Source organism: Talpa occidentalis, unplaced genomic scaffold, assembly GCF_014898055.3.
Source record: "Talpa occidentalis isolate TD23 unplaced genomic scaffold, MPIMG_talOcc4v2.1 talOcc4.3, whole genome shotgun sequence".
NCBI classification, from domain to species: Eukaryota; Metazoa; Chordata; class Mammalia; order Eulipotyphla; family Talpidae; genus Talpa; species Talpa occidentalis.
The window spans coordinates 7,180,023-7,196,871 of record NW_023603184.1 but is presented as its reverse complement, the minus strand read 5'-3'; the positions used below and the strand labels follow the sequence as shown (position 1 = coordinate 7,196,871).

The following is a 16,849-nucleotide window of genomic DNA, read 5'->3' as shown; positions in this document are numbered from 1 at the left end:
CTCCTCTAAACTGTCTGGCTGTGCTTCCGCTGCTGCTCGTCCATTTATCACACCGGAGCTGTTACTCACAGCCCGTGAGCGCCTCCGGCCTTTTATCTGCTTCCTGAGCAGGAACAAGTCTCTACACTTCTCGGTGAAGTTAAAGGCACTGCGGTGTGTGGGCCTCGAGAAGCAGCAGTGTTTGTCAACTCTGCGCTGCCTGGGTGGAATCCCTTGCCCTCTTTTCTGTCTTCTCTCCTGGAAATTAGTAATGCATTTTCTAAGCCATGGGTGTTGAAAAGGAACAAGTAATAAGCAGCAAAGTCATGACATGCCTGCTGGGTGTACTGTGGTGGGTGTACTGTGTGGCTGTCTCCTTCAGGACAGCTGCAAGGAGCTCCCTCCCAGGTGAGGATGCACCCTCTTCTGCTTCTGGGTACAGCTAATGGTTCTGTGGGAAGTCATGTGTTGAAAACAACCTGAGATGCACTCTCAGGCCTTAGGACGCTTAAGGCAATGTGGATGTGCTGACATCACTTTCCATCAGTGTCCCCATCTTGTGTTGAATTCTCTCCCACCTGCTAGGCCTCTGCCTGCATTATGTCTTCACGCAGAACCAGTGGCGCCTCTCCCTCTCCCTCGGCCATCTGCCCCTCCCCTACAACGATGCTTTTAGCATTCCCCGAGCTCCTCATCTCAGGTTGGTTTTCACGTTCTGCTGCCGTGTCTTTCCTCTCTGCTCATCCCACTCTCCCGTCTTGTGTCTGCACTTCATTTGTAGGTGGCGGCCCTGGGCACGCCCTGGCTGTGCAGACAGCTGCGGTTGCTACTTCTGGCTTTCTTGAACCTTGACCTGAATCAAGGGACCGTGGGCCCTCTAATCTAATGAACCACATGTTCCATTCTGATAGCTTTTCTCCAGAAAGACATTTCCTCTGTCTGCAGTGCTTGTCTCAGGGAGCAACCTTTTGCTTTTCTGAAATGGAACGGAGCCACCCGAGGGCAGGATCTCCTTCACACTGCTTTCTGGTTGCCTGAGGGGTCAGAGATAAATGTTTTGGTGCTTACTTAATCCTGGAAGGGAAGCAGTGGCAGTCAATCAAAATCAGTCACCGAAACTAAAGTTATTTCAAACATTGCTTCTGTCTTCTGTCTGTAAAAGTTATAACTGTGCTTGACAAAGTCACTGCCAAGGGGTGGGGTCTAGAACTTAGACTGTTTATGCAAGTTCATTATTGTTTTGATTTTGATTTTCCTGGGGGAAATCACTGTAAACAGTTATGTTCTAAGAAGTACTCCTACGATATAAACATAAATACAGGATTGCGGTGGAATCAATCCTGTTGTAACCCGAATGTAATCTCCTGCGTCGGAAGTGAAGCAGATGAATAGATGGATCTGCCAGGATGGAGGGAGTGCAGACAGGAAGCCCGGGGTTGTCCCAGCCTCAACTCTTGACATGCTCTTTGTTGCTGTGAGCAGAGAAGTTGTTTAATGCAACCCTTTGTCAGCCGTGGAGAAGAGTGACACCACCTGTTGGCTGCTTCGTAGGCTGCTGTGAAGCGTTGTTATGTACCGGACATGACTTGACTGGGTTCTTTGGAAGAAAGGGGCGGCGTGAGTACCCAGGTGTTCAGGAATTAGGATCCTTTCTCCAAACCTTAGCAGCCAGTCTCATTTTGGCAACACTGTTCTCGTCAAACCGGATCTCCCTCCTATGAGAAGATCTTGCTCTTGATTATTCTGGAAAGAAACACGATTATGTCTCCAGAACACCAAAGTAGCTATCCAAAGAGTGTTGGCTGTTTTCAACACAGGCAATTAGTGAATTAGTTAACTTGTGAAAATGTTGGTCAGAACCCATCACAGCATGTCTTGTTTAAAAAGCCCATTTTCCCTCCCCGGTGGCGCAGCGGTTGAGCGCTGGGTTGCGAAGCTGCCCGCGGCCTCTGCGGCGCCGGTTGGATCCCCGGCTGCTCCCCGGCCACCAGAGGAGGGTCCCACATGGCGCGCAGACCTCTCCTGCGGCCCGCTGCTCCCCTCAACAGTGTACCGCGGTCCTTCTGCCTGTTCTGCTCCCCGCTCTGGCTCTGGTGAATTCTCTCACCCTCCCGCGCTTCTGACTGTACCCAGTGCATGTATAAACAAAAAACAAACAAATAAATAAATAAAATAAAAAATAAAAACATACCTCTCTAAAAAAAAAAAAATGTAAAATAAAAATAAATAAATAAATAAAAAGCCCATTTTCTCCCCACTGACTATGTCAAATCACAGAAGAAAGCATTGAAGTAAAAGGTTCTTTAAGTGTAAGTGACTCATTCCTTCATAGTTCAGGATGGGTTTTTCTGCATTTTGGGTGCTGATTATATTAACTATAGCTAACACTTATTCCATACTTACTATGTGCCAGTGGCCAAGGAATTTACACACTTGATATCACTTGAGGTGCTCAGCAGCCCTGTGTGACAGGCACTGTCATCATCCCCAATTCACAAGCGAGTATGACGACCCAGAGAGGTGAATAACTTGCCTATAGCCAGACAGCGGCCCGGCAACAGCGATGGTGACCTTGCGCAGTCCGCTGAGGGGAGCTGTTCACCTCAGCCAGGGCCCCCTCTGTGGCGTCTTGACCTCACAGGCATATATTCAGTGCGATGAATACTATTTTCTAGGAAGAGGACGGAGACTACACCTATGTGGAAAGAGTGAAGATTCCCTTGGATCACGGGACCTTGTTAATCATGGAAGGAGCTACACAGGCTGACTGGCAGGTGAGAGCACGCAAGCAGCATGGACCCTCTCTCAAGCGGAGGCCGCTTCCCGACTGCTAGTTACTGTAGTAAATGTGAAAAGTAAGTTGCTTTTATAACGAGCAAGAGGCAATAGAGTGACATCATTTCCAAGGAGTTCTGCTACTACTGACAATCAAAATGGACCTCCGCAGCAGTGTCGTTCAGTAGAACTTTCTGTGGTGGTGGAAATACACTATAGCTGTGCAGCCCAGTGCAGTAGTCATTTGACATATGCGACTATTGATCTCTTGAAACATGGCTAATGTGCTAAAGAACTCAAGCGTTAGCTTAATTCTCATTCATTTCAGTGGCTTCAGATAGCCAGTGGCTGTCATATGGAACCACAGCGCTCCACAGCCTAAGCCAGGCCATTCTGAAAGTGCGCCGATCAAGATGAGGACATTGAGGCGGAGAGTGGAATCTCATGTCTCTCTTTGGTCTCAACCATTATGTGTCTTATGAGATTTAGAAAAATGGCAAGAGACCGAGAAGGAAGAGCACAAATTAGGAAAGATGAAAATAACTTGCTGCGAGACTGCTGGCAGGTCGTATTGAGGGCGGGGCAGGGTTCGCTGCAGAAAAGGAGACTCACTCAGCACTTGAAACGCTGATTGCTGCTTGCTGAGGGGGGTTAATGTGGAAATATGTCGATGTTGTCATAAGTAGGTTTTAAGTCGTGTTGAAGTAAAAATATGTACGTATTTAGTTATTTGTATTTCCATTTAGCATCGAGTGCCCAAAGAGTACCACTCTAGAGAACCGAGAATAAATCTGACCTTTCGAACAGTGTATCCAGACCCTGCAGGCGCGCACTGGTGATGCGTGATCTCTGAGAGGAAAGCCGTGCTGAGTCGGAGCAAACCTTCTACCGTGAAGAAACTTCCCGAGGCTGGAGCAGCTGATCTCGCAGTGTGGCTGTTTGGAAGACAGGGGTGGGATTTGCTTCCCAGCTCAGAGTCCTGTGAAATGACAGCCCCCAGTTCATGTCCATGATGTGTTTGCTGTGGGAACAGTAATCCCTAATCACATCTTGAAATCACATGTTTTCTTGAGACAAATTAAAAACTCCTGTGGCTGGACTCGCAGATAATTTTGTCCATAAGCAGTTTTTTTCCCCTTCTCCCCCCTCCACTTCATTGGAAGAAATATGAATGGACTTTGCCTCTGGGGTAAATCCGCACGTGTTTGTTCCTTGTGACTTTAGTGAAGTGGAAATATAAATATGTGTCAGTGGCTCTGGAGCCTTCTGTAGGCAGACAGCTGCTGAAACCCAAACAGAGGTAGTTTCACAGCTTTGCTAAGTTGGCCTTGATTCCTCCATGTCCCGGCCGGGGCTGTTGTAATGGAAAGCTGCGGATTCCTGGAGCACTTTGTTTAACTGAGTCTCCTGGCCTGTCAGTCTTCTCAGGACACACTGAACAGGTTGCGGGTGCTGGATACAGGGGGACGGCAGTGTTTTCTAATGCAGCCATCTTCAAGAAGTCACCTGAAGTACTGTAGTACCGAAGAAAACTGTTCCCTTTGAGGGATGAATGACAGTGATGTCATGAGAACGAGGCTGACACTTAGGCTGAAGAGCAACAAATGCCCTGCTGGTGACACCTGTCCCACATAGATTAGCTTCTTCTGGAGGATGACTTGAGTCATTTAAACCCACGGCAGATAGAAGGGAGCAGGCCTTCAGGGAGCAGATCAGTTACCTAATCATTCTCTTCACTTCAGATTTCAGAGGCCCGATGAGTAAGGCTTCCTTGTGACTCAGTGTTTTCTTCCTGAGATTCAAGGGTCAGCCCATGATGTCACCAAGGTTCCCAAAACAGAACAGAGTGGATGCCTCTTATTGCATCATCAAAACATGTGTCTTTCTTGACCTCTTGACTTAACTCCAACCGAGATATGGGAAACCCGAGAGAAAGAAAGTAGATTTCGGTGGATGAAAATAGGGCGGAGAGTTAGTTGCCCTAGTTGCCGATGGGGGAAATTTTCAGAGCCTACTTGCTCTTGACCTGGTTTCCACTTGGCACTGTAGACTGGTGACCCGCATGATGGCACTGAAACCCGACGGCGGGCAGGCCCTTCCCCAGCACTGGGACGGAAGCCTCCCAGCCAGGTTCTGTTGTTGACCAGCCCCCGCCCCTTGCATTGGAGTGTGCCCCCAGCACTGCTGTGCGTGCATGATGCGTTTCTCTGCGAGCACTAACTGAACATCATATCAAGCCTTTCTGTGAGGAAGGTACACAACACCATAAAAAGAAAACCTCTGTTTAACTTCTAGCTTTTGTCTTATTAAAACAAACAAAACCTGGCCAGGGTGGTGTAGCCAGCTTTGCTTTAGAGTTCAGCGCATGACACTGGGAAATGCCTCTCCCCTTCCCATGAGTGAAAGGAGTGGCAGATGGTTCCGAGTCTGGCAGCGCCCCTCCTAATGTGGGGTCACGCTCTCCCCTGTGTCAGCCGCAGATTGGATCTCTTCACTCATCGCTGCCATGCCTGTGGGGAAACATTCCTACTCCGCAGCGCACAGCCCGGGCCGCCACCTGGGCTCTTCGTCTGCAGTGGCTATCTTAGGTTTTGTCTCCTGCTGTCCAATGGCAGAGCTGCCATTTTTCCCACCATAAAGATAATATACCTTCTGAGTCGTCAAGCAGGTCCTTGCCATGGAGTAAACTACAGGGTTTAGGAATGGCCAGGATTTCCCGATGTGGGCAGAGGATGGCCACGCTCAGCGGCCGCACCCCCTACCCCTGTGTTTTACTGGTGCTGGAGCTTAACTAGGAGTTGGGGGCAAAGCTCTTTTTGCCAATTAGTTGTAAAGCAGAGGAAGCAAATACAGTGGCTATTGCATGAAGGAAAATGGATTGAGGTTTTTCTTAGCTGCCCCCCCCGCCCGCTTTTTTTTAGCATTCAGTACCTGCGTTGCCCTACCGTTTTTTCTTTTTTTGTTTGTCTACAAGAAAGATGATTCTGTTCCCATTTTAGAGACTGGGTAGCCAAGTCTCTTAGAGGTGTAAATAATTTAGAAGCACTCACAGTGGTAAACCAGCAGTTCAAAGGCTAAACCCTGAGCTTGTGTACTTCCTCTCCTCTGCTTGCTGAATTGAGGTGGAATAGTCTAGGGAATTCCTGGGGCCCTGAGTCTCAGGTCCCCTTCTGCAGCTCTGGCCACCCAGCTCACCCCAAGTCCACACTGATCGGCGCTGTGTCCTGGCTCTTCTGAGCCTCAGGCCAGGCATCTGCACCTCATCTCTCCTTAGCCAGCGCTAGCATTTCTTCATCAGAAACCCTACTGCCAACTGGACTAGTAGTGACTGTTGAAAAGGGGAAGCTTGTTTGGAGGAGACCATCCAATTTCTGTGAGTGACACCAATTCTGGCCCAACCTTCCTGGTAAGTGATTCAACAGTGTTTCCTGTCCGTCCAAACAGGCTTTTAGACTCTGAATGACACCCAGACTCAGCATCAGACATCTTTGCGACCCTGCCCAGCATCGCAGCTCCAGTCAGCAGCCAGCCCACAGCAATAGGGCAGACTGCACACTAAAAATGCCTGGTTAGGCAGCTGGTCTCCAAGCACAGGTCAGAGCCAGGTGGCACCTCACATCAAATTTGTACCCCCAGCATTGATATCAGGGCCCCCTGTTGTCATGATTGATTAGACCTCTCAGGATCACAGCTCATCAGCATGCCCTTTCCTCATGGCACTTGCTTCTGCTGCTCACGACCTGTCTGAGCCCTCCCCGGGGTGGGACAGGTCTGTCGTGCTGGGTCAGTGTGCGGTACAGTCTCCTGGATTGTGTCGCTGCAACCCCAGACAAGTTACGTGGGTGCTGTGCCGAGCAGAAGGCTCCAGTTGGAAGGTTTCAGAGAAAACCCTGACAGAAGATGGGTCCCTGCCCTGCTGGGGATCCTTCTTCTGGCGGCTTTCACTTGGCTGCCGAGTATCTAAGACCCACTTTGCCTTTTCTGGTCATAAACACTTGAAGTGTTGAATCCCAAGTCATGACTATTTTTCTTAAATGATGCCTTTGAAAAAGCTGAATGTCTCCATAGTGATGCATCCTGTTTATTTAAATCTTTACGTATACATGCTTCCGCCCGCACACTCTCCTCAGAGGGACCCAGTCTGCAGCTGTCCCGGCCCCCTCCCCCTTTTCTCCTTGGAGGGACCCTGCCCCCATGAGACCCCCTGTCTGTTTGTGTTGCTGGAATCGTTCTCAGATATGATCATTCCAACGTCGGGCTCACCAGAAGAATGACTTTGATGTTAATTTATTAGCGTGGAACATAGACTAATGGTGCCTTTTCCAGCTGGCTCAGTGCTGCTGTGCTGAATTATAAATGCCTTCCCCAGCCTGACAACAGAGCCTCGTCTGGGGCTGGGCTATTTTTCAGTGGTAAAGCTGGGGGTGGGGGGGGAGTGTCAGAGAGCACTGTAGGGAAACAGGATAAATTCGGCAGAACCTTCACAGCCAGCCTCTCCCAAATGATAGTCTTCTCCAGTGAGCCAGCATGGAGCTAATGCTGCTGTGACTATTTCCATGCTGTCCTCCCCTGCTCATAACGGTGACGTCATGCTCCTGACCCAGGGACAAACCCTTCTCCAGTGACCTCCAGCTGTGGGGACATGCAGACGCAGGATCATAACCTCTCACCAGCTGGCATTGATCTGGGGGCTCAGATTCTAGGCTTCTGCAAGGAGGAAAGGCGAAACTCAGGAGGGAGCTTCCAGAGCACTCACTGTTGTGCCTCTTCATTTTCCTAAAGCCACTCGTTCCTAAAAGCAACCCTATGAGGTGCTTACTTTTTTAAAGCACGTTGAGGTAACTGAAGTACCAGAGTGCTGATGAGCTCCTGAGAGGTGGTGTTCTGGGGCCTGGGAACCCTGCGTGGCTGCTTGACAGGCATTTAGGGCCATCTCTGAGCCTGCACAGGCCTGGAGGAGGCTACAACCAGTGTCCAGGGATGGGGGGCGGGGGCTGCTTTCATGGCCCCTTCTCAGGGAAGCAGCCAGCAGAGACACCAACCTATCCTGGGAGCCTGGGCAAAGCTTCCCCTGGGGCGGGAGGCAGCCAGAGGCTGGACCAGGCATGGGCCTGTGTGGTCAGGTTGCAGTGGGCCGCCCACTGTAGCGAGGATGTGAGCGAGCACAATGGGACAAGTGCCGGAGCAGGGCTTGCAATGATGCACGTGCTTCCAAGGAGGCCAGGAGCGAGCCCATAGCCTGGGTGTGGGCGCAGCTGCCTGGGCCTTCTGAGAGGCTGCAGCAAAAAGACCCTCTCTGGCTCCTATGTGGGTGGGCCCTCTGAGCTTCTGCCCCTACTCCCTCCCTGCCCAGTTCTGGCTTGAGCCTGTATCTTCCTCGCCTCTTGGAGGGGTGGGTGGTTGAGAGATGCCCTAGAATACCCTAGGGAGCTTGCCAAAGTCTGGCTCGGGTATATTCAGGCTGCTGGGACCAGCCAGGCATGCCTCAGGAGAGTCAAGAGCAGGCAAGCCCCACAGAAGTGTCTTCCCTCATGCCTGTGTTGGTCAGAGAAAACATTCCTGGACTGTAACCTCTGAAAAGTTATCCATGGATTACCTGCCAGCTTCTTCCCTGCGCCACTCACTCTGCCACCAGCCCCTTTGCCTCTGTTCACCTGGTGTGGAGGAGCACAGAGGACGAGCCCACAAGTAAAAATCAAGGGAGGAGTCTGAATGTGATGCTTCCCTCCCAGCACCCCCCGGTGCTGGAGAAGAGGGCAGTGAACTCTTGCACCTGTGTTGCCCTGTCTTCCCAGGATCCTGTAAGGGTTCAGAGCTACTCCCCTCATGAGACAGACGAGAAAACTAAGGCCTAAGAGGATGTAAGTCCTCCTCCGAGGCCCCCAGAGGATGAGGTAGCTCTGGCAGGAAACCCATTAGCAAGGCCATGGTTCTTTCCACCACTCTGGTTCCGTGGCCTCCTCTGAGAGCCCCGGCTAAATGCAGAACATGGAGTCTAGCGGGCATTGGGGCACAGCCAGCTCCACAGGTCGCAGTGCCTGTCGGGGAGGCCCTCCAAGGAATGGTGTTGATGTACTTCGGGCTGGTGGCTGACAAGTGACAAGGATCCCTGCAGCATGTGGGGCTGTGTCCTCTTGCTGATCAACTTGAGACTAGACTGGCCTGGAGTCACCTTTGCAAGGAAGGCCCTTTTAGTCACTGCCTGAAAGGGAGGCGTTCTGACACAGCCGTGGTCCCCCACCCACACCCCCAGCCTCACATAGAATCACTCCTTGTGGACAGAACTGCAACTTGAGTCAGGCAGACTGGATCTGAATCCCACTTGGCCCTTTCTGCTGAGTCACCTCAGACTGGTCAGTCAGTCAGTCTCCAGGCCTCAGTTTCCTCACCATGAAAGGGACCCAGAGGCAACCACCTCTGAGGTCTTAGGAGGGCAAAGATGGTGAATGGTCTGCCTGACAGTAATGTGCCCAGTAATGTCTTTTTTCAAGTGGAATATTCATGAGCCCTGCTAACCCCAACCCCAGCCCCAACCCTCATGCTGGGAGCCTGGTAACTCTGGGGCTGATGGGCGGCCCTGTGACCCTGACCTTCCCTTCGCAGTGGCCCTGGGTGCCTGCACCTCTGTTACAGTTAACCAGAGAGGCCCAGAGGCTTTGAGGAGCATGGCCCCAAGGAAAATTGTGCTCAAGTGAAGCTAATCATATTAAGATCCAGCTGCACTTAAGCCTCTCCTGGGAAGTTCTTCAGACCAAGCAGAAAAGAGCTCCCAGATGCCAAAGTGGCCTTGCATCGAGGCTCAGCTCGTTCTGAGCAGCCTCACCACATGATCCCCAGGTAATTGGTCTCCTAATGTACTGTCCCTGGCCCGATGCCACTGCCACCGCCTCCTCAGGTCAGCTCCTGATATCTCTGGGCAGGCAAGCAGGTCACCAACCAAGCCCAGTTACACCCCCGCTAGTTGCATTGTTGTTGTTGGGTGGGGTTTTTTTTTTTGTTGTTTTTTTTGTTTTTTGTTTTTTGTCCTTGTAGATCATTTCTAAACTCTGTACAGAACGCCTTGGCCTAGAAGATTAAACGAGATTGTCAGGCTGGAATTCTGTTCAAGACCGGGGCTTTTATGTCCAGAGATTGTGTATTCGATGCAGTGGGGTTATATAAAAGGAAGACACAAGCCCTTCTACCAACGCAGCTTTTATTTTCTTTCTCAAAATCAGTTTTTACTCCTTCCCACAAAAGGAGTACATGTTCTTTGTGAGAAATTAAAAAGATCAAAAGAAAAAGCATTTGTAGCTTTACAACCTGCGAGATGACAGCTATTCACATTTCGCAGTGTATTTTTTTCCTACATGTTTGTATCCTTAAAAAAAAAAAAAAAGAACAGTAACTTCATGCTGAATTTATGGTCCTGCAGCCTTTTTCTACTTGCTGTGCCCACCTGTGCATGACGGTCCTTGTTCCGAGCGTGGGCTTGAGTGTTGCCCTTGGGTTGTAGGGGTTTATTGTTATGTAACCAGTCCCCTGGCGCTGGATATCGGACTCTTGTTGATGTCAGTGTTGCCTCAGCCGGTGATTCTGTCGACTTTGGGAGTTGTGGGAATGGATGGTGGGAGGCGGGCTGGCATGCCAGCTTGGTGCCCAGGCTGTGGCCTCCTTCAACCCTAGATTCAAATATTACAAACACCAGGTGACACTTTTATAGAGCCTGAGTATGTGCCAGGCAGTGTGTTTGGTGCTGCACATAAATCACGTGTGATTTATTAATCCTCACACCACCCCGAGGACGAGGCACTATTTTTAGCCCCATTTTACAGCTTAAGAAACGGAAGCACAGCCCCTCGGCTTAGGCCGCCAGCCTGTAGCTGAACCTTTGTGCCCATGTATGATGGTTTCTTAGAATGAATTCCTGAAAGTGGGCTCACTGCCCCAGATCTTTTATATCAGACCTTGAGTACATAATGTAAGTGGTTTTCCAGAAAGATGGTGCCAACTTATCCTCCTAGCATTGGCGTGGGAGCCCATCTGAGAAACTCTTGCCACACTTCGAGTGTCGGTAGGTGCCAGGACCTGCACTCGGCATCCTAGAAAGCTGCTCTCCTTGAAGGAGAAGCCATAGCATGGCTGTTGTTAGATTTTGTGTCACTGGTTGTGAAAACAAGCCCTTATCAAAACAAGGGCTCCTGCCAATGAGCACGCCAGGAGTTGGAGAATATGAGGAGCCATTTGGGGTGGTGGTCAAGGAAAGCTGCATGGAGGAGGAGGACCCTGCAGAGTGACAACTGAAAGGCCCAGGCACTGTGAGAGACCCTGAGTGACTTGTGTAGGGACTGCTGAGCTGGAGGAGATCCCTAGCAAGAGGAGATAGGGCCCAGTTCGGGCCAAGAGGGTGGTTTTTAGCAAAATCTGTTTATCTGGAGGGAGTGAGGAAATGGAACTGGCAGTGGGAAGGTCTGTGTGAGACCATGGCAGGAGGCCCCGCGGAGAGATCTGGGTGTAGGGTCTAGCAGGTATCTCCAGGAATGGGGAGCTGGGTTTTCTGGTGCCAGTAACCCCCCTTCTTCCCGTGAGCACTGACGCAAAAGAAAAGCAGACACAGAACTCAGCTATGAGGTCAAAACATCAGTGTTATTACTGACGAAGCTTGATGGGAGACCTTGGCTTATATCCATGACCACAGTCATATTTCTTGAAGCTCCCTCCCTAAGTCTTGGCCTTGGGGACCCCTGGCAAGGGAACACCCCATTCCCGATGGCCACCAGAAGGACTGGCAACCCACTGAGCCTGCGAATGGGGAGCAGAGGTGGGCCTCCAGAGGCCTTGCTGCACCCACACTCTCAGCGGATGGGCAGATCTGAAAGTAGGCAGGAATGGGAACCCCCATCCCCTGGTCCAGTTCCCTCTCCCAAGCTCCCCTGTCAGAGAAGGCAGCCTTCCTCTCTGGGGGGAGGGAGTAGGGCTGGGGGTCGAGTGGGCGGGCTGGTCCCTGTTCCCTCCGGGGAGTAGAGGCCTTTCCTTTGCTGTGAGGGAGGAGATGCTTGTCCCCCCAGGCTATCAGCCCTGCCCCCACCCCCATCCAGAACGCTTTGGAGAAGGCTGCCAGGAATCAGCCAGACGGGAGGGCCAAGGTATAAATTTTAGTGTCTGGATCTGGTTCTCGTTCTGGCTCTGCCACTTAATGACTGCGCGGCCTTTGGCCAATTCCTTAGCTCGAGTTTCTCTGTAAAACAGGCTTCTTGTAAGAATTGAATGTGACAAGGTCTATCTGTCTTCTGGTAGCTGTTGTCATCAAGTAGTGCATAGACGGGAAGGAAAGATCCTTCCAACCTGAGGGCGCAGGGCGGGGGGCAGGCCTCACTGTGATGGACATGGAGGAAGAGCCACTGACCTGTGGAAGGGCTAGGGCCAGTGTGGCCTAGAGAGACAGGGAGGGACCTGCATCTGGGTGTCCCCTCAGAGGCCCGGTGGTAGAAGGGCAGCAGGCAGGGAAAGAGCCGGAGAAGAAACAATCCAGAAGATTCCATCACAGCATATATCGTCCTAACCCCCAGAGAAAGCACTGGATTCTTTCCACTTGAGCCTGCAAACATGAGAGAAAAGTTGGCAAGGCCGATGGGGTGTAAGGTTAAAACAGGGGAGAATCGGGCCTCTGACAAGCAGCCTCTGATGTGTGCGGCCGGGGTAGGGGAGGTCACGTCCCACATCAGCAGCTGTCCCCCACCACCCCCTCTGCCCCTGCCCCTCCAGCCAGGCCTTTTCCCGCACAAGCTTCCACTTTTCCCAGCTACAGAATGCAGGAATTGAACCAACTGAATGGTTTTTGTAGCTTTTTTGACCATAACACATAGTAAAAGTAAAAAAGGGTTGCACGCACGTGTTCAGCTAAAATGAAAGCTTTGGGAAACAATTCTTTATGACGTGTGTTTACTCTGACACTTTCTGCTCTTTCGTGCATCATGACACATTGGCCGTGGCCCCTCATGGATTGTGTGGGTCACTCGTGAGTCCCACCCCTTGGTCTGAAAACACTGACCTGACCCAGCTTATCTGGAAGATTCCTTCCTGCGCTGGCAGCAGCAGTTCTATTCCATTTCCTCTGGTCTCGAGATCCCCATCAGCCAATCCTTTGCGGTTTTCTTCTTTGTGTCTCCAAGCAGTGGTCTTCAGTCTCAGACACCAGACTGGAGTGTGGTGCTCCAAGCCAGCGAGAGCGTCCCTGCCGTGTCCAGGGTTCGAGGCCTGGCTCATCCACTGCCTCGGGACTGGGCAGTGCCTATTCAGCCTCGGGGCTGGCCTGTCTGTCGTGGTCAGGGGTGCCCTGCCTTCTACCATCCCCATGGGAAAAGAAGTGGGTTTGCATGTCATCCACATACCTCCCTACCCACTCCAGCTCTACTGCCTGGACCAGAGGACACAAGTCCTCTCTCTGGAAGAGTTGTTGGGAAGTGGAACTGGGCTCCCAATTGGAATTCCAGACTCTGCTAGATCCAGCCAGCTCCCTCCTCCCACTGAGTCCCTCCGGGTCCGAGAGTCCCTGGGTGGATGGAAAGGGCTCTGGCTGATGAGGGGTTCGAATCCCAACTCCATCTCTGCCTGACTGTGTGACCCTGGGAAAGTTCCTTCACATCTCTGGAACTGTTCCTTCACTAACATTTGGAGATAACAACACCTGTCTCTGAGAATAGAATAGGTGCAAAGTGCTTTGCGTTGGTGCCTCATGTGAGGTAGGTGCTCAGGCCAAAACTCATTCCTTTGAATCCTATCCTCATGGCGGTGCGGCGTGCATGCTGTGCGTCCCTGGGAGGGCACCGTGGGGGGAGGGCACCGTGGGGCGATGGCGGCCGTTGCTGCCTTGCAGGAAGCAGGGGAGGTGACTGCCCTGGTGACAGGCAGGGCAACATCAGAGAGAGGCTGCCTTGAGTTGGGGCTGCTGGGAGTAACCCCCAGCCACCCTAACATCTCCAGAGAGAATAGGGCACAACAGACACCTCGGGGCTGCTGGGCTGCCGGAGGCAGTGTGCGAGGACAAAGATAGACTGGGCCTGGGGAGAACAGACCCTTTCGGTCCTTAAAGTAGGTCAGTGGCCACTGACAAGACTGATGGTGTGTCCTGGGTTGATGCCAGACTCAGAACATTGCCTGACAGGGCGTCATGTCCACCCCGGCTTCTTGGAATTCACTTAAAAGAAATCACTCTCGTAGGGGGCAGGTTGTATCACAGCATGTTCTCATAAATCAGCGGGTTGGAGCCTTACCACTGCCGCCCCAGAAGAAAGATGAGGTGGGCATGAGTTTTTCACAATCTCAGGGTAGTGAGAACTTTCTAGCAAACTCCAGAACAGGGTGTCTCGGCGTCCGTCCCGAAATGCCGTGCGCTGCTGCTCCTGCTGTTACCTGTCACCGCCACCGAGGCTGCAGAAAGTCATCTTTGTGGGCTGTCTTTCTGGTGACCTCCCCGCCATGATGGTAAATAATTGAAAGGTGGCTCGGCAGCAAGCTGCACATGGGTGCGTGGTGCCTGTCCTTGGGGACCACTATTCCGGGAAGACTCTTTCCCAGCACTTGGAAAGCAGCTCCTCCAGGCTCGGGTGCACACAGGCTCTGTTGCTGCAGAAACGGGGGTTCTGACAGCTGAAGTGACTTGCCCAAGGTCGCATCGCTCCAGTAGCAGGCGCTGAGGCCCAGGCTGCCTGATGCACTGGGCAGTGCTTGGAAACCTCTGTGTCCCTGGCAACCCCAGCCGCGCTCTGCTCTGTCTTGCCAAGAACCAAGACTTTCCTTCCAAGGCTGAGGCTGGCACTTTGACCTTGGACGGTACATCAGACAAGTCCTTGGGACATGCTCTAGGGCACACACGGGCTGGCTTGTGCTTCAGTCGAGGCGTGAAGCCTCTCTGGCCTGAGGCTGCAAGCCATGGCTAATTAGTGCTTACTATTTGGGGTGTCTCTACGCTGCAGTTTCCTTGTCCACTGATGAGTAGTGCCGGACAGACCCATTCCAGAGGACCTGACCTCCCAGGGGGCAGTGGCACAACACCACTGCCCAGGGCTGGGTTTCATCATTAATCCCCCCTGGTGGCCTTACTTCTTGCTCTGTGATCTCGGTTTGGTTCCTGCCCTCTGTGTCCTCATCTCCAAAGACAGCAAAGATAACTCTGCTGATGTCGCAGAGGGGAGACGTCATACAAAGTGCAAGATGTTCTCCTTGTCCATGTAGTGATTCTTGGGCGTAGTCCCAGGAGAGGGACACTCAGGCCTGCAAGAAAGCACTAGCAAGGACTGAGCCACAGGGCCTGGGCTGCCGGGCCTGGGCCCAGAGGCAGAAAAATGTGCTCCCCTTATTTATATTAGCAAAGCCGGGTCCCAGGCTGGGCAGGAACTCACATGGCATGAAGGGCCCCCCAGTTACCACCCCCAGACAGGGACACTGGAGGCTCTAGTCTGACTTGGGGGTATCCCTGAGCTTCTCCCTGCTCCTCTCCCTGCCTCTCTGTCCCTCCATTTCTCTGTCTGTTGGACTCACTTCCTGTCAGTCTCTCTCCCGTGCACACGGCTGACACCCCCTCTTGGAGCTTGCTGGGGATTGTCATGGCAACCCTCCAGCAAAATTATCCAAACACTTCTATGCTCCCAGTCGCACCAGACCAAGTGCTAATTCCTTGTGAGGCAGAAGCAGTTGGTAGGGCTGGAGTCACAGACTTCGTGTGCAGGCCCCCTCGGGCTGAAGGGGCTCTGGGACTGAGGCGGCGGGGCCAGGAGGCAGGACTCCTGGCAAAGGCCCCCTCACTTGCCTGCTGCAGACATGGTGTCTGTGGCTCACCCTTTCCCCTTATGCCACATTCACATTAGCATTTCTCACACACACACACACACACACACACACACACACACGCACATCAGCATTTCACACACACACACACACACACACACGCACGCACGTCAGCTGAGTACAGATTGACCCAACAACTACTTCTGGAATAGCCATCCCCCCTTGGCACTTGGAACTGAGATCCACTCGGGAGAGATGCCTGGGTGTGGGGGATTAGCTGAGCCCAAGGGGGTGCATGTTATCATGAAGCTGGACACCTGGCACTCACCTCCTTTCCTGCTTTCACCTCTCTGGACAGGGTGGGGGGAGCCTCCCTTCAGGGAAGCTGAGAGGAGAGACCTAGGGTTCCTTCTTCCCAAGCCTGCAATTTGGGGATCTAGAGGAGCCCCTTTGTGTACATAAGAAGCCTGGTGGGGATGTTATGGACCCCGCCTGGGGTCCAGGAGCTGGAGGGGACGGAGGAGGGAGGAGCAGAGTGGGGCTCCAGGAGCCAGCACTGGTGGGGGCGCTGCTGCAAGGCAGTGAGGGAGACCGAGTCCAGCGGTGAGCACAGACCACAGCAATGGGAACAAACAAAAGAGAAACCAACCAAACAGACCAGGAAGGACCAGAGGCTAGAGGGACTGAGGTGACCTTAATGCGAATGACAGGGAAGGCCACTCTGAGAGCAGAGTGAGCTGAGGCCTCGCTAGGGCAAGAGACATGTGTCTTGCCCCAGGCTTTGTAACAAGGTCAGTAGAATGAGGCTGGCTCCACTATGGATCCCATTCTAATGTCTTCCTCCTTCTAGAAACATCCTTTTCTTGGGTTCTGTGGTTTTCTCCTATGGACATTCTTTGCGTCTTTGGTGGGCTCTTCTCCCTACCAGTGTTGGCTGCACCCATCCATCTCAGCCTAGAAGGTGCCTTTCACTCACTCCTTCTGTACCCGATGACCCCCAAACTGCCACCTCCATCCCTTACCTCTCCCCTTGGTTGTCCTGCTGGGCCTCTCCCCTTGGTTGTCTAATAGTTCTCTTGGCTGGGACAATGCCTAGTCAACATATGGAGACCCCAAATTAGTATTTTGCACAGCTGATTGCTCTCTCATACAACAGCTCTGAGAAAAGTGTTGGTGACTGATAAATAGCTCAGTTCTACTGGGTCTCTTGGGGACTCAGGCTAATGGCAGCACTGCTCTCTAACACAAAGCTTTCAGGGCCTCTGCCCTTCACTCTTCCAGCCAAAGTGAGGAGACAAGCACAGAAGTCTAGGGCAGGGAACTTCCCTTA

At 52.2% G+C, this 16,849-nt stretch overlaps 1 protein-coding gene across 2 annotated transcripts in view; it reads left to right on the top strand.

Annotated features, from left to right (window-relative positions):
* ALKBH3 (alkB homolog 3, alpha-ketoglutarate dependent dioxygenase) overlaps positions 1-3,924 on the top strand; it is a 34,242-nt gene extending 30,318 nt beyond the window's left edge. The window contains exons 9-10 of one of the 2 annotated variants that reach the window (XM_037522426.2): positions 2,655-2,753; positions 3,501-3,919. In XM_037522426.2, the coding sequence (XP_037378323.1) occupies positions 2,655-2,753; positions 3,501-3,593 (192 nt within the window). In that variant the 3' untranslated portion in view covers positions 3,594-3,919. Of the gene's footprint in view, positions 1-2,654; positions 2,754-3,500 lie in introns of both variants that reach the window. The other variant, XM_037522430.2, reaches the window with a different exon arrangement.
* Positions 3,925-16,849: the final 12,925 nt, after the last annotated feature.